Source organism: Schistocerca gregaria, chromosome X, assembly GCF_023897955.1.
Source record: "Schistocerca gregaria isolate iqSchGreg1 chromosome X, iqSchGreg1.2, whole genome shotgun sequence".
In the NCBI taxonomy this organism is placed as follows: domain Eukaryota; kingdom Metazoa; phylum Arthropoda; class Insecta; order Orthoptera; family Acrididae; genus Schistocerca; species Schistocerca gregaria.
Window position 1 is genome coordinate 743,413,469 of NC_064931.1, and position 24,735 is coordinate 743,438,203.

At 42.7% G+C, this 24,735-nt stretch overlaps 1 protein-coding gene across 1 annotated transcript in view; it reads left to right on the forward strand.

The window, feature by feature from the left end:
* The window catches only part of LOC126299010 (coiled-coil domain-containing protein 175-like), a 142,236-nt gene that overhangs the window by 42,556 nt on the left and 74,945 nt on the right, over positions 1-24,735 (forward strand). The window contains exon 4 of the mRNA XM_049990643.1: positions 13,904-14,066. Within this exon, the coding sequence (XP_049846600.1) occupies positions 13,904-14,066 (163 nt within the window). The remainder of the gene's footprint in view (positions 1-13,903; positions 14,067-24,735) is intronic.

The following is a 24,735-nucleotide window of genomic DNA, read 5'->3' on the forward strand; positions in this document are numbered from 1 at the left end:
GAAAGGTTGGCCCTCAGTTTTAAAGAATATATCACAAGGTCTACTTTTGTGCTTAGTTTTATGTATGTAATTGATTTTCTGATTTATTTTGACTATTCCTAGTTAGTATCTTCCATTATAACGCAAAATCGGTAATTGTTTCGTAACTTAAATTCTATTGTTGACATATAAACAAGTATAAATTATGTACTAATTATAAACATTTGGAGGAATGGTCAACAGTATTCTTAAATATTCTATTTGGCTCTATTTGAAAACATGCTAGGAAAGCCAGCTCTTAATTAATTCCAAAGTAATAAACAGTTTTGTCAAAAGTATTGTTGCTTAACAATATCCAGTAATTTCATCATTTAAACAAATAATTCGGCCTAACTCTTGTAGTAGAGGAAACTGTTACAAAGAATCAATTTTTTGATGTATACAGTTAATCGAATGAATTAAGTTTTAATTGTAATTTCTGTAAATTAAACATCAAACAATGTGTAGTTTCTGTACGTATTATTGCGAGTATATATAAGGGCCCAATTTTTGGTCCCAAGACAGTCAGTCCACGGCAAAGTTTTAGACTAGGAACCCATATTGTTTAGATCAACAACAATGCATCCACTTAGATGTGAAATAAGTGTTACACCAATACGCTGTGTGTTAAAGCAATGACAGTGTCTGTTCCACACTTACATTTTTATTCCTACAATAACAGTGAACTGTTTGGTTAGGCTTTTACTGCTCATAGATGTTCAACATTAAACTATTGTAGCAGTATGTGGAGTTCACCTACAATCTATTAATGAGGCTTATCGGAAGTTAAGCAATAGAGCACTGGCCATATATAACTGTGTATTATTGGGAGGGGCTGTGAACAGTGAAAGTAAATAGCTGTGAAACGCAACATTATTTACTCAGTGTTGAAATTAAAAACCCCATTTTTCAGCCAGTGTAGCAATGCATTACGTCAAAACCGAAGACAATCAATGAAGAAATAAAACAAGCGAATGTCACATGTGGTGCTTGGTGTTATAGCACTCTTGTGCTCTTGTTCTTTCTCCTGGGCATGCAGGGACTGTTTGTGAGGCAGCTGTCTTGCTTCTGTGGTCCTGGTGATGAGATGTTTCATGAAGTAATCCTGAGTTTTGTCCATTTGAAATGGGAACAAAGTATCCATTGTCATTTTAGCCCTACAAATGTGGATCATAAAAAACAGTGTGAAGGCTGTGGTGTCCTGCTTCACTGTGTTATGTGCAAATGTCTCAATGAACAGTTTTATATCCCAGTTTATGTGTTTAACATCAACATACAATGAAAGCATATCTGCCAACATCTTATTAAAGTGTTCTGTGAGGTCATTTGCCTGGGGCTGATAGGCAGTTTGTCATCCACTGGGTGATGCTGCAATATGATATTAGTCTGTACTGGAAAACTTTTCCATGATCAGAGGTCATCACACCAGGTGCTCCATGCTTCAAAACATGTCTTCTACAAGGAACCTCTTAATTTATATAGCTGCGGCAGTCTGTACAGCTTTGGTGGCAGCTTGGCAGGTGAGGTAATCAGTGCATACTATTATCCAATGATTCCCATTTGTTGACTTCAGGAACCTGTCAAAGAAGTCGATTCCGATCTGGTGGAATGGTGCTGATGCAGGCAGAGTTGGTATCAGTGCCTCAGATGTATCTGTGTCACATGCTTCCCTTGCTGGCATTCCTTTCATAGGCTCATATAGAGTGTAATGGACTGGTATAGACCTAGTCATTGATACCTGTTTCTGATTCTGTCTAGCATCTTTATGAATCCCAGGAGACCAGATGTTAGCATGTTGCGGAAATACAGCAGGAGAGCTGGCCATAGATGAGCTGGTATGACAAGCAACCATTTTTGTTTGATTAGATCATATTTCCAATTATATAGTGTTCCATTTATTAAGTGGAATTCTCCTTTGGTCCATTCCTCCACAAGGCCAGCCAATTGGATACTCACAGTGAAGCCCTTTTCAGACTCTATGAGGTGCTGAAATGCCGCCACACATAAGTGTGCAGCATCTTTATGTCCTTCACAAGGACTGTTTAACATCTGACACTGTTTACACTCCCTTATATACCCTACCAGGCCCAGTAACAACAATAAACATAAACAACACTACTCCACTCTGTTGATCGGTCTACTGGCCACAGAGAATTTCAACTGTAATCATTTACAAACCTGCCAATGGTGTGTGTATATGTATGAAGTTATATTGCCATCCAACCATTTTGTCTGGGTGCATAACTTTTTTTATCAAACAGTGTATTTCATTGTAATATTCTTACACAAACTCATGGTTACATGACTCATGAAACATAGCAATACAGTTATGTGTTTTTAGATCCGCATTACTGAAGGTATTCTTCCTAAATTGAGGTATTCATCATTTCTTTATTATATTTAGTTTACTTTGTGCAAAGGACCAAAGCAATTACTTTGTTGTTGACAAATGTGAACACACTTACTGTAATGATTTCACTAGTGACAGGAAATTTAATCTTAAGAACATCATATAGAATGAATATTCTTCATATCTACCTCTACATACACACCCTGCAAACCATCATATGATGCCTGATGGAGGGCGCCTTGTACCACTGCAAGTCATACCCTTTTCTATTCCACTCACAATTCGAGTGAAGAAGAAACAACTGTTTATATGCTGCCCTAATTTGTCTTATCTTGTCTTTGCAGTCCTTATGTGAGATGTGCATTAATGGCAGAAGAACCATTCTGGAGTCAGTCACAAGTGCTAGTTTTCTAAAGTTTCTCCATAATGTTTCATGAAAGGAATGTTGTCATGCCTCCAGAGGTTCCCATTTGAGTTCACATTTCTTTAAACCTCATGTGTTTGACAAAAATACTGATAACAAATCTGTCAACACACCTCTGACCACTTCGGAATCTTATTTTAATCCAACATTGTGAAAATGTGAAACACTTGAGCAGCACTCATGAATGGGTTGCACAAGTGTTCTATACATGGTTTCCTTTATTGGAGCTTCACATTCGAAGAATCCTCCCTGTAATCCAAAGTCAACTATTCACTTTCCCTACAAATGAGCTGGTTTACTTGTTCTATTTCATGTCCCTTCACAGCATATACACTCCTGGAAATGGAAAAAAGAACACATTGACACCGGTGTGTCAGACCCACCATACTTGCTCCGGACACTGCGAGAGGGCTGTACAAGCAGTGATCACATGCACGGCACAGCGGACACACCAGGAACCGAGGTGTTGGCCGTCGAATGGCGCTAGCTGCGCAGCATTTGTGCACCGCCGCCGTCAGTGTCAACCAGTTTGCCGTGGCATACGGAGCTCCATCGCAGTCTTTAACACTGGTAGCATGCCGCGACAGCGTGGACGTGAACCGTATGTGCAGTTGACGGACTTTGAGCGAGGGCGTATAGTGGGCATGCGGGAGGCCGGGTGGACGTACCGCCGAATTGCTCAACACGTGGGGCATGAGGTCTCCACAGTATATCGATGTTGTCGTCAGTGGTCAGCGGAAGGTGCACGTGCCCGTCGACCTGGGACCGGACCGCAGCGACGCACGGATGCACGCCAAGACCGTAGGATCCTACGCAGTGCCGTAAGGGACCGCACCGCCACTTCCCCGCAAATTAGGGACACTGTTGCTCCTGGGGTATCGGCGAGGACCATTCGCAACCGTCTCTATGAAGCTGGGCTATGTCCCGCACACCGTTAGGCCGTCTTCCGCTCACGCCCCAACATCGTGCAGCCCGCCTCCAGTGGTGTCGCGACAGGCGTGAATGGAGGGACGAATGGAGACGTGTCGTCTTGAGCGATGAGAGTCGCTTCTGCCTTGGTGCCAATGATGGTCGTATGCGTGTTTGGCGCCGTGCAGGTGAGCGCCACAATCAGGACTGCATACGACCGAGGCACACAGGGCGAACACGCGTCATCATGGTGTGGGGAGCGATCTCCTACACTGGCCATACACCTCTGGTGATCGTCGAGGGGACACTGAATAGTGCACGGTACATCCAAACCGTCATCAAACCCATCGTTCTACCATTCCTAGACCGGCAAGGGAATTTGCTGTTCCAACAGGACAATGCACGTCCGCATGTATCCCGTGCCACCCAACGTGCTCTAGAAGGTGTAAGTCAACTACCCTGGCCAGCAAGATCTCCGGATCTGTCCCCCATTGAGCATGTTTGGGACTGGATGAAGCGTCGTCTCACACGGTCTGCACGTCCAGCACGAACGCTGGTCCAACTGAGACGCCAGGTGGAAATGGCATGGCAAGCCATTCCACAGGACTACATCCAGCATCTCTACGATCGTCTCCATGGGAGAATAGCAGCCTGCATTGCTGTGAAAGGTGGATATACACTGTACTAGTGCCGACATTGTGCATGCTCTGTTGCCTGTGTCTATGTGCCTGTGGTTCTGTCAGTGTGATCATGTGAGGTATCTGACCCCAGGAATGTGTCAATAAAGTTTCCCCTTCCTGGGACAATGAATTCACGGTGTTCTTATTTCAATTTCCAGGAGTGTATTTAATGGACATGACTGTATCAAGCAGCATGCCAGTAATACTATATCTGAACATAACCAGATTGATTTTCCTACTCATATGCATTAGTTTACATTTTCGTACATTTAGGGCAGACTGCCATTCATCACACTGAAGAGAAATTCTGTTCAAGTCATCCTGTATCCTCTACAGTCTCTCAACAATAACCCTTTCCCGTACACTACAGCATCAACACTTCTACCAAACAGTGGTCCTATAAGCAATTTTATAAGTAAATAAAGTAAATTATTGAAATATGTCAACAGCCCTTGAATTATATAGTGAGACATGAAAGATGAAGGAGTCCATACAAAAATCAAGCCGTGATGTGTACTCAGTACATAGGTTCCTTCAAATGCATCCTTAGATGTCCATAACTAAGATCAGATAAACAATCTGAAGTATGTCTCATGAATAAAATCACACCACATGCCCTACTGTCCTGTGGCAGAAAACTAGATTCTCTCTTTCTCGCTCAATATCGTGAACTGATCTTCCTTCTTCTCTGTCCCTCCTGCTGCCAAAAGCACCTCTTCCCCACCAGCATCCACCAATGTCATAACACTCCAGCCAGTGAGAGCTCAAGCAGCTCCCCACCAAGTTACACACTTTGACATACAGTATATGCAAATACATCAGCATTCCTACTCAAATGATTCTTCAACTACAATAGGTATTCTAATCAAGAGGTTATATCATGACATTTCTGCTGACACCCAATTCACCTTACACATCTCATAAATATCTGTGGCACTTCTAGGATACCATCATTTACACTAAAGTGCCAAAGAAACTGGTGTAGGCGTGCATATTGAAATACAGAGATATGTAAACAGGTAGAATACGGCACTGTGCTCGCCCATCACTATATAAGACAACAAGTGCTTGGCGCAGTTGTTAGATCGGTTACTGCTGCTACAAAGCCTCGTTATGAAGATTTTAGTGAGTTTGATGTGGTGCTACAGTCAGCATATGAGCAATGGGACACAGCATCTCCAAGGTGCCAATGAAGCGGGTATTTTCCAAAATTACTGTGGCTGCAAAAAGATCCTGCAAAAATGGGACCAGCAACGACTGAAGAGAATTGTTCAATGTGACAGAAGTGCAACCCTTCTGCAAGTTGCTGCATATTTCAATGCTGGGCCATCCAAAAGTGTCATCATATAAACCATTCAATGAAACATCATCAATACGGGCTTTCGGAGCTGAAGGCCCACTCATGTACCCTTGATGACTGCATAACACAAAGCTTTGTGTCTTGCCTGGACCTGTCGGCACCGACATTGGACTGTTGATGACTGCAAATGTTGCCTGTCAGATGAGTCATGTTTCAAATGGTATAGAGCAGATGGATGTGTATGGGTATGGAAACAACCTGTTGAATCCATGGACCCTGCATGTCTGCAGGAGACTCTTCAAGCTGGTGGAGGCACTGTAATGGTGTGGGGCGTGTGCAGTTGGAATGATACGGGATGCCTGATATGTCTAGATATGACTCTGACAGGTGACAGATACACAAGCATCCTGTCTGATCTCCCCCTGTGGACCTGGGGGTTAGAACAGGCTCAAGGTATTCCTGCCCATCATAAGAGGCAACTAAAAAGAGTCTCACACCTTTTGGCCTTTATGCGATGGTCCCCTGTATCGTTTGACCTCCATTTTTCAAAATTTATCCAAAGAGTAAGCCAATTAGGGAAGGGCGCCTTACATAATGCATCACGTCCATCATGCATTGAGACCTTTAGCCCACTTTCTCATCATGACATTACAGTCCTGCTCATCCTCGATCTTTTGAGCGAGGACACCTTCCTGGGTGCGTTTTCCTCCACCCACTATGCAGTTTCATTTTCTGCGCCGATGAGGACCATGGAATTCTTTGCACCTCATATCCAGCATGGTAGCCACTCCATTGTGGTGGGACCACGCTCTGCTGATGCCTGCACCATCAACTACGCACGTGTACCAAGGAGTGCATGCCCATCACCCTGGGGCATTGGGACACCCGGCAATGGCCATCCTGCCAGGTGGCCTTTGCTGTGGCTGGGTGGTGCCCATGGGGAGGGCCCCTGGTCGGAGTGGGTGGCATCAGGGCGGATGACACACGTTGAAGTGTACCGCATCATCACCTGCTGGTGATCAAACACCAGCAGTCTCTAAGTATTCCAAGTTTCAGTACAATGCAAAGAAGTATGATCCTAAATCATTCCCCTCCCAGGCCACACCATGGGAGGAATGCCAGGCTAAGGATGGCAGCCAATATCAGTACCTCATATGTATGAGAGCTGATGGGGACTCCTTTGTCTCGATGAAGCCTCAGTTTTTTTGTATAGCATTTAAAGAACAAGTTTGGGGAGGTGCAGGGCTTGTCCCAAATGCGGTCAGGGTCCGTCTTGATAAAAACGGCTACCTCTGCATAGTCACAGGCAGTACTCACTTGTGACAAGGTGGGGAATATTTCTGTTGCCATCACACCTCATTAGAGCTTAAATATGGTCCAGGGTATTATATTCCACAGGGACCTTCTTTAGCATGTCTGATGATGAGCTGTGCGCCAATTTAGAGTGGCGAGGAGTTAATGCCGTCCGGCATGTCCATCGGGGTCCAAGCAATAATCAAGTTGCCACCAGTGCCTTCATGTTGGCCTTCGAGAGTCACACATTACCCAAGAAGGTCAAAGTGATTGTCTACTGCGGTGATGTCAGGCCATATATCCCTCCCTAAATGTGGCGCTTTAAATGCTGAAAGTTCTGCCTTATGTCTTCCCGCTGTACTTTCAGCATCAAATGTCGAGATTGTGGACATCCATCCCATCCCAATACTCCATGTGCCCTGCCTCCCAGCTTTGTCAACTGCAGAGAGCATCATTCCTCTTGCTCACCAGACTGCAGGATTTTACAGCGAGAAAGGAAAATTATGGAATAAAAGACCCTGGACTGCCTGACCTATACTGAGGCCAAGAGGAAATTTGAGTGCCTACATTCTGTGGCTATGATCTCTTCTTATGCCGCCGCACCATCAGTTCCACAAGTTCCAGTGAGCTCTCAGAGCCAGAGTACTACACCTGCCCCCTTGATGGTGGGGGGCACTTCCCTCCCTGTTGATCCCACACCACCTACCTCGGGAGCACTGTCCCCCCAACCGTTTGGGACACCTGTCCCCACATCTCAGCCAGAGAAGCATAAGTCATCTTTGTCTCCTTTTGCTAGGAAGGGGTCCCTTGGGTCACTCCCTTGTCAGGTTTCTGCTAGTGGGAAAGATTATGCCCGCCAGTGGCTGAAGTGCCCAAAAGCAGCTGGTTGTAGGGCTTCACGTTCATCCTCAGTCCTGGAGACTGAATCAGTGAAGCTCTCTCAGCCAGAGAAACCCAAGGATCAGCGAGAGAAATCCAGAAAGAAGACCCCCAAGACCAAGAGAATTGCTGTGGCACCCACACCACTGCTGCCTACAAGCTCTGCGTCTGAGGATGAGGTGGAGATTCTGGCATCTGCGGAGGACCTAGATCTCGCCAGTCCCTCAGACTCATGCCATCCCATACTCATGATCACGTCATCCTCCAGTGGAATTGCGGCAGTTTTTTCTACCACCTGGCTGAACTATGGCAACTGTTAAACTTCACACCAGCTTTCTGCATTGCCCTCCAGAAAAACTGGTTCCTGGCAATGCAGAACCCTGCCCTTCGTGGCTACAGGGGATATTACAACAACTGTAGTGATTATTATAGAGTTTCAGGTGGAGTTTGTGTTTATGTCCTGAACTCAGTAAGTAGTGAACCTGTGCCCCTTCAAACTCCTTTTTAAGCTTTGGCTCTCAGGATACAGACAACACAGGAAATAACTGTCTCCAATGTAGACCTCCCTCCAGATGGTGTGATACCCCTGAACGTATTGGCTGCACTGATTGATTAGCTCCCTAAACCTTTCCTACTTTTGGGAGATTTTAATGCCCATAACCCCTTGTGGGGTAGCACCATGCTTACTGGCCATGGCAGAGATTTCAAAAATTAACTGTCCCAGCTCGAGCTCCGCCTCTTAAATACTGGGGCTGCCACACATTTCAGTGTGGCTCATGGTAGTTACTCAGCCATTGATTTATCAATTTCCAGCCCAGGACTCCCATCTATCCACTGGAGAGCACATGATGACCTGTGTGGTAGTGACCACTTCCCCGTCTTCCTATCACTCCGCCGGCGTGATGCCCACGTATGCCTACCCAGATGAGCTTTAAACAAGACAGACTGGGTAGCCTTCACCTCTGCTGTCACCATTTAATCTCCCCCACATGGTGCCTTCGATGTTGTGACTGAGCAGGTCACTACAATGATAATTTCTGTGGCAGTATACACGATCCCTCATTCTCTAGGGTGCCCCCAGCGAAAGACAGTACCTTGGTGATCGCTGAAAGTTGCTGAGGCAATTAAAGAGTGTCGGGGAGCTCTAGAGTGACATAAGTGGCACCCTTCCCTAGCTCCGTGCCTGCAGTTGCCTACTTATAAAACGACGGAAACAGGAGTATTGGGAGAGGTGCTTGTTGACCAATGGGTGTCCTATGTCACTTTCCCAATTCTGGACGAAGATCAGACATGTTTTTGGGTACCAGACCCCAACAGGTGTCCCTGGCGTTAACATCAATGGTGTGCTCTCTACCAACACAAACACAATTGCCGGGCACTTTGCTGAGCACTATGCTTGAGCCTCTGCGTCGGAGAACTACCCTCCAAACTTTTGCACCCTCAAACAGCGAATGGAAAGGAAATCGCTCTCGTTCACAACACACCACAGTGAACCCTAAAACGCCCCATTTACAGAGTGGGAGCTCCTCAGCGCCCTTCCACATTGCCGCTGGAACATCTCCAGGGCCAGATTAATTCTACAGTCAGATGATTAAACATCTCTCGTCTAACTACAAGTGACATCTCCTCATGATCTTCAACCAGATCTGGTGCGATGGCATCTTTCCATCGCACTGGCGGGAGAGCACCATCATTCCGGTGCTAAAATCCGGTAAAAATCATCTTAATGTCGGTAGCTATTGTGTCATTGGCCTCACCGACATTCTCTGTAAGCTGCTGGAATGTATGGTGTGTCAGTGGTTGGGTAGAGTCCTGGAGTCACTTGGCCTACTGGCTCCATGTCAGGGTGGATTCCACCAGGGTCACTCTACCACTGATAATCTTGTGTCCCTCGAGTCTGCCATATGAACAGCCTTTTCCAGATGCCAACATCTGGTTGCCATCTTTTTTTGACTTATGGAAAGCATACATGACCTGGCAACATCATATCCTTGCCACATTTTATGAGTGGGGTCTCCAGGGCCCGCTCCCGAGTTTTATCCAAAATTGCCTGTCACTCCATACTTTCCATGTTCAAGTTGGTGTCTCCCATAGTTCCCCCGTATCCAGGATAATGGCATTCCACAGGGTTCAGTATTGAGTGTATCTCTATTTTTAGTGGCCATCAATGGCCTAGCAGCAGCTGTAGGGTCGTTGGTCTCCATTTCTCTGTATGTGGATGACTTCTGCATTTCGTATTGCTCATCCAGTACTAAAGTTGCTGAGCAGTGCCTACAGGGAGCCATTCACAAGGTGCAGTCATGGGCTCTAGCCTACGGCTTCCAGTTTTCAGCCGCGAAGTCATGTGTTATGTATTTCTGTTGGTGTAGTACTGTTCATCTGGAACCAGAACTTTACCTTAATGATGATTCACTCACTGTAGTGGAGATGTATCGATTCGTAGGACTGGTTTTCGACGCCCGATTGACTTAGATACCTCACCTTAAGTGGGAGTGCTGGCAGCACCTCAGTGCTCTCCGCTGCCTTAGCAACACCAACTGGGGTGGATATTGCTCCATGCTGCTGCAGCTCTGCAGAGCCCTTGCTCAATTCTACCTTTACTGTGGGAGTCTGGTTTACGGTTCGGCAGTGCCTTCAGTGGTGCGTTTCCTTGACCCAGTGCGCCAGTGGTGTTCGCCTAGTGACGGGAGCATTTAGAACTAGTCCAGTCACCAGTGTCCTGGTGGAAGTCAGAGTCCCTCCATTGCAGATCCGACATGCACAACTGCTCGCCAGTTATGTTGCACCATGCATTCATAGTTCTCCTTAGCATCTGAATTACCATCTTGTTTTTCCACCCACGGCAGTTCATCTCTCGCATTGGCGGCCCAGGTCAGGGCTCACAATTGCAGTTTGCATGTGATTCCTTCTCTCCAAACGGGGTACCCTTTCCGTTACCACCTCTACTTGAGGTCCATTCACATACACCTCCATGGTGTACACCTCAGCTGAAGCTTTGTTGGACCTTTGGCATGGTCCTAAGGACTTCGTTAACCCCACCGCTCTCCGCTGTCACTTCCTCTCGAGTCTTGACATGTTCTCAGGCTCTGTTGTTGTTTACACTGATGGCTCAATGGTTGATGGTAATATTGGCTTTGCCTATATCCACAGAGGCCATATTGAACAGCATTCCTTGCTTGATGGCTGCAGTGTATTCACTGCAGAGCTTGTGACCATATCTCGTGTACTTCAGTACATCCGTTCCTGTTCTGGTGAGTTGTTTCTTCTCTGTTCTGACTCCCTGAGCAGCTTACAAGCTATTAAACAGTGCTACCCTCGCCATCCTGTGGTAGCGAACATCCGTTAGTCCATCTCTGCCCTGGACAGGTCCAGTCATTCAGTAGTGTTTGTGTGGTCCCCAGGACATGTCGGTATCCCAGGCAATGAACTTGTTGACAGACTGTCCAAACAGGCTATGCAGAAACCGCTCCTGGACATGGGCGTCTCTGAAACTGAGATGCGTTCTGTCTTATGCCGCAAGGTTTTTCGGCTTTGGGAGACAGAGTGGCATAACAGTATGCACAACAAGCTGCATGTCATTAAGGAGACTGTGAATGTGTGGAAGTCGTCCCTGTGGGCTTCTCGCAGGCAATCAGTTATTTTTCTTTGACTCTGCTTTGACCATACATGGCTCACACATGGTTACCTCCTCCGTTGTGAGGACCCACCTCAGTGTTGCTGGCTCCCAAATGACAGTTGTCCACCTCTTGCTGGACTGTCCACTTTTAGCCACTCTGCGACGGATGTTTAACTTTCCCAGCACCCTACCTTCAGTGTTGGGCGACAATGCCTCAACAATAGCTTTACTTTTATGTTTTATTCATGAGGGTGGGTTTGATCTGAGTTTTAGTGCATGCCTTTTGTCCCTCTGTATCCTTGACCCTAGGGCTTTTAGGGTGGAGGTTTTAATGTTTGCAGAGTGGCTGGCTTCTCTGTTTTTATTCTCTTGCTCAGCCAGCCATGGTGATCTGTTTTCTTGTTTTTAATGTCCTCTCTCTGTTTCTTGCATCTCTCTGTGATTTTCTTGTCCTGGTTTGTCCATTTTAGTGTTGGTTGTCCTCCTGTCAATCTTCTGATTCTTCCTTTCTCCTATTATTGCGCTGTACATCTTCTTTGTTTTCTTCTTTCCCTTGGGTAATTGTTCTACTGGGAACAAGGGACCGATGACCTCGCAGTTTGGCCCCTTTCCACCCTTTTTAAACCAACCAACCAACCAACCAACCAACCAACCAACCTGCCTGCCTGTCTGATCACCTGCATCCAGTCTTGTCCATTGTGCATTCGGATGGACTTGGGAAATTCCAATAGGATAATGGGACACTCTACAAGTCTGGAATTGTTACAGAGTGGCTCCAGGAACACTCTTCTGAGCTTAAACACTTCCGCTGGCCACCAAACTCCCCAGACATGAACATTCTTGAGCATATCTGGGATGCCTTGCAACATACTGTTCAGAAGAGGTCTGCAACCCCTCGTACTCTTACAGATTTTTGGACAGCCCTGCAGGATTCATGGTGTCAATTCCCTCCATCACTACTTCAGATATTAATTGAGTCCATGCTGCATCATGTTGCAGCACATTTGCGTGCTCGCGGGGGCCCTACACTATATTAGGCAGGTGTGCCAGTTTCTTTGGCTCTTCAGTGTATGTTATAATCAGCACTGATTGTAGATTAGTAAATTGATTCTCTAGTAACACTTAATTTTATCAGTTTAAGTTTGGAGAATGGTCTGGTTTGACACCCTTATGTATATAAACTTAATATTTTAGAATATTTAACAGCAATGGAATACTCATTGTATCACAATGACAGTTACTGTGTGATGCCATTATTGGACATGTAGTTTATTATGTATTATAAAGTTATTTATCACTCAGTAGGTGTAAACATTTGTGGTAGAATGAATTGTTTGATTGTAAACATGTTTATGATTGGAGCTGGTAATTTTTTAATACGATGTATTGTCTTCTGTTCATTAAGTGAGTGCTCTTGCATTTACTATACTAGTCTTCCTGGCTTCATTTCAGGTTATTTATTGATGTACTATGTCTGTTATTGTGCAGTGATATATGCTATTTAGGGTCCATCTGTCTGCGGTCCAGCACGGCTGACCTGCAGCCACCTGTAAATGCCATTCCGGCAAAACCTGGTAGCTTGCTCAAGCTAATCCTCTCCTTGTCCCTAGTTACTCTGAGTATGTGCTCAGCAGACACTATTTCCAACCTTCTAGCTTTCTGTTAATATTTACTGAGACACAAAATCCAAATAACTATTTGTTATATTCCACTGCAGTCTCAGGATTCTCCCCAAGACTCGTTAAGTTACTGTCTTCTATTGTAAGTGAATCCTGGTCGCACTTGCTGAACAGAAACAATTCCATGATTGCTGAACAAATATTAACTATACAACCTGTCAGTCACCTTACAGTGAGAGTGGCTCCCCCCACGTCGGGTATGCTTGAAGGTGCTTCAGCAGCAGAGCCCATGGGAAACAAACAACACTTTGAGGCACCTTTTGTAACATGCTAGTCTCCCCTCTGCCACTACACCCTGAAGCTGCAGCCTGCAGACAGCTTCTTGTGCCAACAATGTCTCCAGCTTTTTGTTAACTGTGGCCAGCACTTTCTGCATCGTGCACACAGCAGGCATACCCCCTATCCATTCTACTACTACAATTTGAGTGAAAACAATTAGTAAAAAACAGTAAATAAAGAGGAGCCCTGTTGTCTTTTATAGAGAAAAATATGCACTACCAAACTCATTAAAACAGAAAACAAGCTACTACAGTAAGACTGCCACTGACACCACTTTGCTGCAAACTGAGAGACAAGGAAATATTTAATTATTATTTCACAAGTTTACATTTTCAATTTTGAAACTTACTATTGGATTAAAACTGCGTGCAGTACCAGTGCTTGAACTTGATCTGTGCTGCAGATTGAAAAATTAATCTTGGCTTTTTAATATTGTTAAATCTGTTTTATGGTATAAGAAATTTTTATGTTTGTAGGTGGTGGGAAGAGTGTGAGAAACATCCAAACCTAATACAAGAACTGAATAATCAGTCTTTGGAAATACAGAAAATAAAAGAAGCTGTGCATGTGGATAAAACTTTATTGTCACAATATGACCATAAAGCAAAGACACTTTTAAGGGACTACATAGAACTGATGGTAAGAATTTTATAGAATATTTCCTTTCACCAATATCTTTATGAATACATGAAAGGCTGTGATGGTTCAGCTTTAAATTTCTTCGTAACATGTATATTTGTAGCTAAATGTCGGGAAAGTGACCAGTGTCAGGAATGGTGATAAAACTATATTTAATATTTTTAAAATATTTTCCATGAATAATAAGGGCAATTAGACTACTTCCTCAATCAGTTCCTATTTACATAAATGCAGGTTGAAGATAACTTTGATGTTTTCTGCATATATCATTTGAGCCAGTAAAATCATGTTTAAGTGAATAAAGTGAGAGAATTGCCACATTAGGGTATACAGGTAATGTGTACAACGGTGAAGAAGAGAATTTCTCAACAGAAAGGTAATAGATCTTATAGCAGCTAAAAAGATGCGCTAACAGAAACTTCCATGAATGCAAGAACTGCCTGAAGAGACAATAAGAGCTATTCTGATAATACTTAGTCATAAAAATTATTCATCTGAATTTCTACTGTCTGTTGTCTTCTTTAATGTTCTTAAATTATGTCCCATTATTAACGTTCAATAGAGAGACACTTTGAAAGACAAAAGCAGGAAATTTTATTTACATTAAATGAAGTTATGATTAATATGAGGACAGTGATTATCAGTAATCAAACATACATGGAGATTGGCAGGCTCTGCACTCATTACCATCTAACAAAAATTCTGTCATTGGTCTTAGTAATGACTCTTCATGTCTGTTGCTTTCTTTCACCCACATATGACCCCTGTGTAATGCTATGTGTGGTATCTGTCACTGACACAGTGTTAAACTGATTATCACTAGATATTGTGTAAAATTAATTTTTTCTGGTGAGCTCTCAGATTTTCTTGACATGAGTGATTAATGGTGCACTTCCAGGTGTTCAGTTGATTTGTTGTTTTCATTTCATGTCTGGCGTCTTGGCAGCGAGTGCATAAAATAGCACAACTCACAGCCCATGAACATGATGACTGGGTCAGTCATCAAAATATCAGGCATAGAATGGAACTCAGCTGAAAATTGGGAAGCACACCATTGATCACTTTACTCTTGTAAGGTAATGACTGTCACCCGATACACCAAAAGCTCTGTAATCAATGCCCTCTTGGGTTTTACCTCCACATAGTCTAGTGGCTACTCTTTGTCTTGCGTCAAACATACAAAATGAACTCTACACTCCGGGTGCCATACCATTCTGTTCTTCATCAACCATCAGAACAATCTTTTAATAGTTGTCTGTGAACAGTGAAGCCATTCGGGATGTGTTCATATGCCTGTCTTCTAGAAATATTAAAGTGTGAAGTCCCTTTTATGGCTGTGAGAGTTGTTATTCCACTGAATTGGGCAGATTGGAATAAAGGTGATGCAAATAAACTAATATAGCAGTCAGCAAGCTTTGGGAACGTGTCATCATTGAGTTACTGTAGGAGGATTCAAGATGACTTGGATGAAATTTATAGTTGGTGTGATGAATGGCAGCTAGCTCTAAATGTAGAAAAATTTAAGGTAATACAGATGAGTGGGGAAAACAAACTCATAATGTTGAAATACAGTATTAGTAGTGTGCTGCTCAATGCAGTCACATCAATTAAGTATCTAGATGCAATGCTGCAAAGCAATTGCAACTGAATGAGCATGTAAGAACCATAGTAAAGAAGGTGAATAGTCGGCTTCAGTTTATTTGAAGAATTTTAGGAAAGTGTGGTTCATCTGTAAAGGAGACCACATGTAGGATACTAGTGTGATACATTGTTGGGTACCGTTAGGATTTGGGACCCACATCAGATCGGATTAAAGCAAGACATCAAAGCTGTTCAGAGGTGGGCTGCTAGATTTGTTACCAATATGTTCGAACAACACACAAGTGTTACGGAGATGCTTCATGAAATCATATGGGCATCACTGGAGGAAAGGTGATTTTCTTTTTGAGAAGGACTGCTGAGAAAATTTAGAGAACCAGAATTTGAGGCTGGCTGCAGAACAATTCTACTGCTGCCGACGTACATTTTGCATAATGGCCATGAAGATAAGATTAGATGGACTAGTTTGTATGGAGGCATATTGATAGTCACTTTTCCTTTGCTCTATTTGTGAGTGTAACAGGAAAGGGAATGACTAGTAGTGGTACAGGGTACCATCCACTATACACCAGAGTACATATGTAAATGTAGACACACCTGCAGGTGATACAGAGATACATATGTGCCGTTCCACTGTGTGCTAACATCTCAGTGCTAAACCAGAAGGACTAGCATCAATGTAAGGAAGAGCACATGAAGTAAGTGCCAACTAACTGGAGCCAGTGGAAGCCATTGTCTTGTACCTCTCTTTGTTTCCTGAGACAGGTTAAAGTAGCACTCGCTGGTGTACAATGTAAAGAATTTTACTTATGTTTCATTTTATGTAATTCTCATGTAAATTTGAAGTGGTTTACTTCCCTTGAATTTTATATACGTAGTTCATGTAGAGGCCGCCATGTAACCAAACGATGTCTTCTCCATACAGCCTGCCTTTTGCAAACAGTAGTATTCAATTAACTGTGGGTGAAACCTGACGGACAGGGACTTACATGCTTTGAGTGAAAATAATAGTGGTATGTAATATACAAACAATATGAGTTAAGCCATTACTTGTAACTTTTTATGACATCATCTGACTATGTACTTCTTGTATTCTTAGCATTGAGAATGGATAGCTTCTAGCCTAAATCTTGATCTGCATAATAAAATTTAAAAAGGATGACTGATTGCTGCAATCTATAATTTACAAGACAGCAGGAATTCTCAAGATAGGAGTGTGCTGAAGGATTGCAAGTAGAATATCGGAGATGGGTGTATGTAATCAATTTAATGAGTTTGTAGAAAAGAAATAAATGTAGAACTATATAGAAAGACATAATGTGGTTTTCTATAAAACACATCATCAAATATTTTTACTGATCAGCCCAATATAATGTAAGATCCTTTTGGTATGTGGCTTCTTGCATACTTTCTGCCAAGACAATGCTCCAGTCAGTTTAAGAAAGAAACCACACAGCTAATTTTTCATGTTGATAGAATCATTTGTATGTCTCTGTTTGTTTCTCAAGTATGGATGTGAGTTCTCAATAGGGTGCTCTCTATATTCATGGAAACGTGGTAGCCTCTGCACCAAACGCAAATTTTTCTTGTTTAACCTGCAACTATGCTTCAAAATATGTGAATATCTGATAAACAGTGACACAGTGTGTGTAAGGAAACACGGTTTACACAAACTGCAGAGGTGTGAAAATGCAATATAAAAAAATAAACTGGAGCAAAGTATGAACAGCACTGTCAGAGCGCCACACAACCATCAGTTTGTAATACTTAGAAAGTAAATGAACCCACTGACAATGATGTAACTTCACCAAAAAATCTTTTGGTGTTAACCAATAAGGATTTGTATTTGTTCAAAGCAGAATTACATTTCTGTAATTATATACTAGGCAGTAAATATGGACATTGGTAAATACTATATCTGTTACTCCTCAAAGGTTGAACATGTGAACAGGCTTGTGTGCATGGTTATTATTCGCAGTACTTAGCCATTAATGTGATTTCTGCACACAAATAAATAGGTTAATAAGTGTTTAAGAACTTGATTCGAATGGTTTTTAACTGATGGACATTGTCACAAATTTCCAGTAAAACAGAATTCAAACAGTTGCTAAATTTTGGCTAGGTTCCTGTTTTTCTTCATGTACTACTAAGGGAATTTTGTACTCCCAGTGATATATGTGTTAATTGACTCTGGACCAAGTCAATTAAGAGTAATATATTAGTTAACTGTGAATGATGAAATGACAAATTTGTCTATTTAGTACATAATTAAATGAATATGTATTATACTTAACTTTGGCATACCCCCTGAGATGTCTTCACGTACTAACAGGGGATAGGGCTGCCTTCCACTGGTACATGCATCCTTTTGTATACTTTTGTCTTACTTGTTAGTTGAACATATAAAAATACCCACTGAAGACAAGAAGTCTGTATACGAGTCTGTGATCATGGTGGGCAGTTTATTGATAATTCTCCAACTTGATCACATATGTTATGGAACTCTCATTACCAGTTCTAGATTACTGCCATCATCAGATTATTAAATCAGACACAAAATCATTATGGAATATCTGTACACATCTGTAATTAAACTAGTAAATACTGGTTTTGCAGGGAAGAATGAATGCTCAGTCAAATAAAACAGTTTCAATTGAAAGAATGAAAACATGTTCCGAATGACAGAAAAAACTACAGACTGGTTTCACTTGAAAAGAAAAAATGAATAATTCTGTCAATATACAAAACTACAATGGACTGTGTTGATGGTTTCATTGAGTTGCTCTGACAGACTGATTTCAGTCAAAAGAATAAATGATCAGTTCATATTATGCATAAAACTACAATCGAATGAGTCCATTGTTTTCCAACAACCGACTGAATTGATTTTCATTTCGTTATTCCCACAGGTACATGTGTTGCATTGCTTGTCACTCCATGTCGGTGGGCATGTTGCCTAAGACCATAACACAGCAGAGCTATTAATGAACAGGCTGCACCATGAGTAAGCACAATGCACAGCCCATTGGGCTGGGGATGCTGCCTTCCGCTGGGCCATGAAAGCTTGATGGCTCTGGACTGGCGGTCTGAGCTCAGCTTACCAACCCGGTCGGCTGGCCCATGGCCCACACAGGTTGGCTATGAAACGTGGGCTGGGCAGGCTGAAACCATCACTGTGCACGACTCTAAACACATACTGGCCATGAAAATTACTTCCTTCATGATGAAACTAGCAACATATTTTTAATCGATTGTGTTCCACAGCATTCATAGGTTGTAGAGATGACATTGTGTAACACCTTGAGCTGCTGTGCAGTTCATTCTTTGTTGTGTGACAACTTATAGTCAAAGACCACTCTCCAGCACCTGTTGTACACGTGCCATGGACGTAGGAAAATTTCTGGTGCAAAGGATATTTGAAAATTATAGCGAAAATACAACCAATGTTTAAAGATTTTTGCTAACACCAATACATATGCATGACCTCTATTAGAGACAACATGTTCACTGACACTTCCTGGCAATGCTAGGCATCTTTTTATTGACTCAGCCTGCCTTGGGACTAGACGGTCTCACTGAACTAGTAGGGTCTCTCAGCCAGGTATGCTGCATGTGCAGACTACCTACCCCAGTAAATTGATGGTGTGTTTTAAGAAGAAAACCTTAAGAATGAGTGTCTGTAAGAGGAGAAATATATTTTAGAAGCCAATAAGGAACTGTTATTTTACTGGACCTACCACCTTCAAACGGAGCAGATGACTGGATTATAGGTGGCACACATTGCATATACATGCCAAAAAGTGCATTTGCCCTGCTACCTGTCAGTGGCATAACCAATAACAAGACATCTTGCATCACCAGGAAGCCTCAATGAACATTTCGTCTCTAACAAAAGTTGTTGCCAATAATGTGATCTATCACCCCTAGACATTTGATGCAGATGCTTTATAATATTTATAAATAATATTTGGTCATATTGAGGAATATTCTTGGAGTGTTGACTGTCTGTAATTGACACTCCATACATCTACCTCTGCGTGACCAAACATCATAACATTGTCTTCCTATTAACAAAAATCTGTAGGTATTTCTTATATTTTTGCAAAAATTTTCAAACATCCTTTTTGCCTAAAATTTTCCTGTATTTATGAGCAATTATCTGCTTCTGAAATCTTGATAATGCCATGAAAGTGCCAGAAGGTAAAATATTGGCTTCCTGATTTCCTGCCCATTAATTAGTAATTTGAAATTAACATTTTATCTTCATTAGTCATTTGTCATTGGCTGCCTGATAACGGTCTCCTTCAGGGATTAACATGCGCTATGGTCTTCAGCTGTAGGCATCCATGTTGTTATTGCTTGTTTTCTGATGTCGTTTACCATTCTTCCATCGTGTCTTTTCTTAGCTCTTTGAATCTGCCATAGTACGTCTTTGGCCTAGCTACCATCTGTTCATGTGGCTACATGTCCCAACCATCTCTACATAATTTTCATTATATTTTCCACTCTACTTTGTAATATGTAATATTCATTTACCAAAAGCGTTTGTGGCTACTTTTACTCTTCTCTGGATTTCTTTTGCTGTCCATCCAGCTGTTGTCTTCAACTCCCCGCCAGGCTGGATTAGCCGAGCGGTCTAAGGCACTGCAGTCATGGACTGTGCGGCTGGTCCCGGCAGAGGTTCGAGTCCTCCCTCAGGCATGGGTGTGTGTGTTTGTCCTTAGGATAATTTAGGTTAAGTAGTGTGTAAGCTTAGAGGATTACCGTAGCAGTTAAGTCCCATAAGATTTCACACACTTTTTTCAACTCCCCTAGATACAAAAACTCTTAAACTGCTTCTGTGGGAATTGGTACTATTTTGTTCATGAAGCACAGCATTGAGGATTGGGATCATGTTTGGTATTGCGGGCAAGAGGAGAAAGTAGACTGGGATTTTTTTTTTTTGGGGGGGGGGGGGGGGGGGGAGTTGGGAAAAGATGGCTGATGGCTGGGAGGGAGAAGCAGCAACCACATGGGATAAGAAAATGTCACTTGTGAGCTCATTCAAGTTGCAGTGAAAGGGACTCATATGATGTGGAGGAATTGATTGGGAAGGGAATATACAACAAAGGAAGAGGGGAAACTGCAGAGAGGAGAGTGTGAGTGCAAGATGAGTGAAGGTAGGGTTAAGACACAGGAGTGGAGGTGCATTTGGGACAAGGTCTAGTGGAGGTTGAGGCCAGGAGGTTTACTGCAGCAAAGGGCCAATTCCCATCAACGTAGTTCGGGGAATTTGGTGGTGGGGAAAGGATCCAGATGGCATGGGTTTTGAAGCAGCTATTGAAATCAAATGTTTTCCTCGGCAGCATATTCCATGACTGGATGATGGTCAGCTCTGCTCTTGGCCACAGTCTGGTTGTGGCCATTCATTCAGATGGACGGTTGGTTGATGGACATACGCAGAAATACTGATGTGCAGCAGTCACTGCAGAGGTGATGTATGATATGACTGATTTCACAGGTATCTCTACTGCTCATGGAATATGCCTGTGATGGAGCTGGAGTAGAATGTTGTGGGTGTGTTGTTTGGACAGGTCTCACATCTGGCTTTTCCATAAGCATATGACCCATTTGGTGAGGGGTTTAGAGTAGTTGTGTCATAATGACAGACTAAAATGTTTCGTAGATTTGGTAGGTAGTGGAATACCACTTTTGCAGGGATGGGAAAGATTGCAGGTAGGATGATCGTAATTTCCAGACATGAGGATAAGTAGCCCAAACCATGGTGAAGGTTATGGTTAAGTTGTTCCAGTCCAGCATGATACTGGGTGAAAGGGGGGAGGGGGTGGGGTGTATTCCTCTGGGCAAAGGGTTGTGGGTGGCCACACAGTAGAGTAGAGCCATTTTAGTGTGAAAGAGATGAATGCTATCAAAACAAAGGAACTGTATATGGTTAGTGGGCTTTATATGGACAGAGGTTTGTAGGATGCCATTGGGGAGGTGTAGACCAATGTCCAGCAAAGTGACTCGCTGAAATGAGGGGGACCAGATGAAATGGATGGGAGAGAAGGTGATGAGATTGCAGAGGAATTGGAATAGTGCCTTAGTACTTGTCATACAAACTGACTGGTCAGAGAGATGTTGGGTTCGAGAGCAAGAGATGGGAGGATTACCTTGAAATACTACTTGAACAGAATGGATTGCCTGGTCCAACATGAAGGTGATGATGGTAATGCTGACAAAAATGTAGCACTTGGATTAGTTACTGACATGTGTGGTCTGAGGTTTTCCTGGCATAAAGAAATCAGGTGCCTGAAGATGGCAAGAAGTCAGCTTGCTGAAATATCGTGCCTTTTGGACGATGCTACCTGGCTGAATAGCCGAGAAATTTTCAAGAGTTACAGACATGCCCCCAGTTTTAAATGATGATCAGAGAAATGTGGTATGTCTCTTAAGATATTGTCTGATCTTGAAACACCTTCTTAGATTACTGGAGTAGAGTTTTTAATGCAGAACATAGGCTGGCCCATCCAATAATTTTACAAAGAGTAATGACCATGTTCTTAGATGCCCTTAAACAATGACCATGTCAATGTTTCTTAAACATTTGCAGCATCTTTACCATTATTTGTTGAAGAGTTAGCGATTTTGCAAAATCTTTGCTATTATTTGTCCATGGATTAGGTGATTAAAGGAAAATCTTATTAAAATTGAGTTGCCAGTTCACAAGAAGGGAGTTGTGTTGCTGGTTGACATTTTGAGTGATGTGGTTATCACACTTGAGTCTCAGAGGTGGTGTCAAAAGTCACTATTAGTGATCCAAGTGGCAATGAGGTGGCAGTGATTGAGAGAGAGTGAAATAAGTGGTTTGCATCTTTGATATGAGATGCTAGACTGCTGGAATTGAGTTGAAGGTGGTGGTCAACAAGAGCCAAGTTTCTTTTCATGGGAGCACAGTGATTACCTACATGGGGCATTCAGAATTGTTAGGTTTATGGGTTTTGGGAAGCAAATAGGAGGAGGTTAAAGAGTCTGACAGTTGGCAGGTAATTACTACAGTTTATTACAACAGTGGTGGAACCCTTGCAGAGACAATGATTCAATCGGTGCCTTTCTTAAGATTGTGAATGGCTTTTTTTCCCTCTGCTGAGAGGTTGATGTTTTAAGGAAAGGACCAAGGAAAGGAGGATGAGGCCAAGTTGGAGGTAAGTTAGACCATGATTACATATCATCATGCCTGCAAATGAGGAATACGCCATCCACAATCCTTCTCATCCCTCATTATGTGTTACCCACCACCTACCTAATCTACAAAATAGCCTAGTCTATCCTTACACCACATATATTACCAACCCTTTGCTACATGGGTGATTTTGGAGTTTTGTAGGTTTTGGTCCAACAAAATCAATCATAGTCAACAAAAATCTAACCTTTAACCTCACATCTTCCAGTTCACATGTCTGTCCTGCTGTGACCCTCTCCTTCTCACACCAAACTACACCCTGGTTTCCATCCAGGAATTCCTTATCTTCATCTTGGCATTATCCTCCTTTCCTGTGTTCCTTCTAGCAACAAAAACTTCCCAATGGAAGAAAGAACAAACATTCACAACCTTAAGACATAACTTTATTTATGTGTCTCCTCTGCAAAGGCTCCACCACTGTTGTAATAAACCACAGTGAATACCTGCCAGAGTATCTATCGACAATCTCTCTTCCACCTACAAGCTCTGCTATAGTGATCCTATCCCAGAAGTCCAGGATTATCTTCAATTCCTACTCAAATCCTTCGGCTCATTCCATGATCTAGCACTGAATCCCTCCACCCTCTACCACCTCATCCCAGCAGCTCAACCCCTTCTCCCTGGCCTCTGTGCATGTTTTATGCATTTTTCTCCATTGTAACTGGTTATGTTCTCCTGTGGGAAGAATGTTGGCTGTAGTTGATAACATCTCCAACCCATTGCTTGCAGCCTAAATCCTCATATCAAAGACACAAACACAGCTTCATTAACCATCTCTCAACCATTCTAATTTGGATCCGTTCTCATCGCTGTTGATGTCAACTCGTTATACACCACCACCCCTGAGCCCATGGCCTTGCTGCTATCAAACACTACTTTCTTCAAAATACTACCAACTCCAAATCCACCATCTTATAACTTAAGATGGGTCCACACTGAGCTTGCAACATGTTTCCAACAATGTTTGCAGCTACTATTTGATAGCAGATGTTTGCAACCTGTTGTAAACATGCATCAAAAGATAGATACAGATATACATGGCAATGTTGGTACGTATCAAAGAAAACAATATTTCTGGCCAGTCACTACATATCACCATTGCATTGTACTAGCTTATGTTTATATTGCCTGTTGTGATTTTGTGTCCATCTATTGAGCTTGTTTTGCAAAGAAGTGGACAAGGCAGCAGACTGTGAAGTTAGTGTCACTGTATCAGGCAGAGGCAGAAGAGTGCATGTGGAATGTCCAAAGTGAAAGGGAGAGAGAGAGAGAGAGAGAGAGAGAGAGAGAGAGAGAGAGAGAATAGCAACAGAAAGATCAGTGCTGTGAACACACATACAAATGTACATGGTTCAGTTAATCACCTGGTGTTCATGGGCCACAAGAAACAAGACACCATAGGCAAAGAGGTATAAAAATTATGCTTCTTATCTTTATACTGTACAGTAACATTCAACCACAGTTAATTTTCCATGGGGCAGTTTCCAGTGGGCTTAAAAAATAATTTTCAAACTGTTCACAAATTTTTGTTCAAGTTGGAAGCTCTTTGTGGTTTGTTCTGGGGCACAGTAAACCTCAATGCAATGTCAACGCGTCTCCATGTGCCTGGGATCATCTCACCTGTCTGTAAAATCATATTAATCAAAGCTTCCTTGTGGGGTATTTTGGTTGCTTGCTTCAGCATTTCACCTTGAGAAATTGTGGAGACAAACAGCTGCAAGGCTAACAGTTTGTGCCTTGTGTGTGTGTTTTTGGAAGACAGGAAAAACCAAAACTATAATACTTGATGTGTTCTCTACAACCATTCTAGCCCTACACAGTTGGTAATTAAAAATTCTTTCTTTTGAA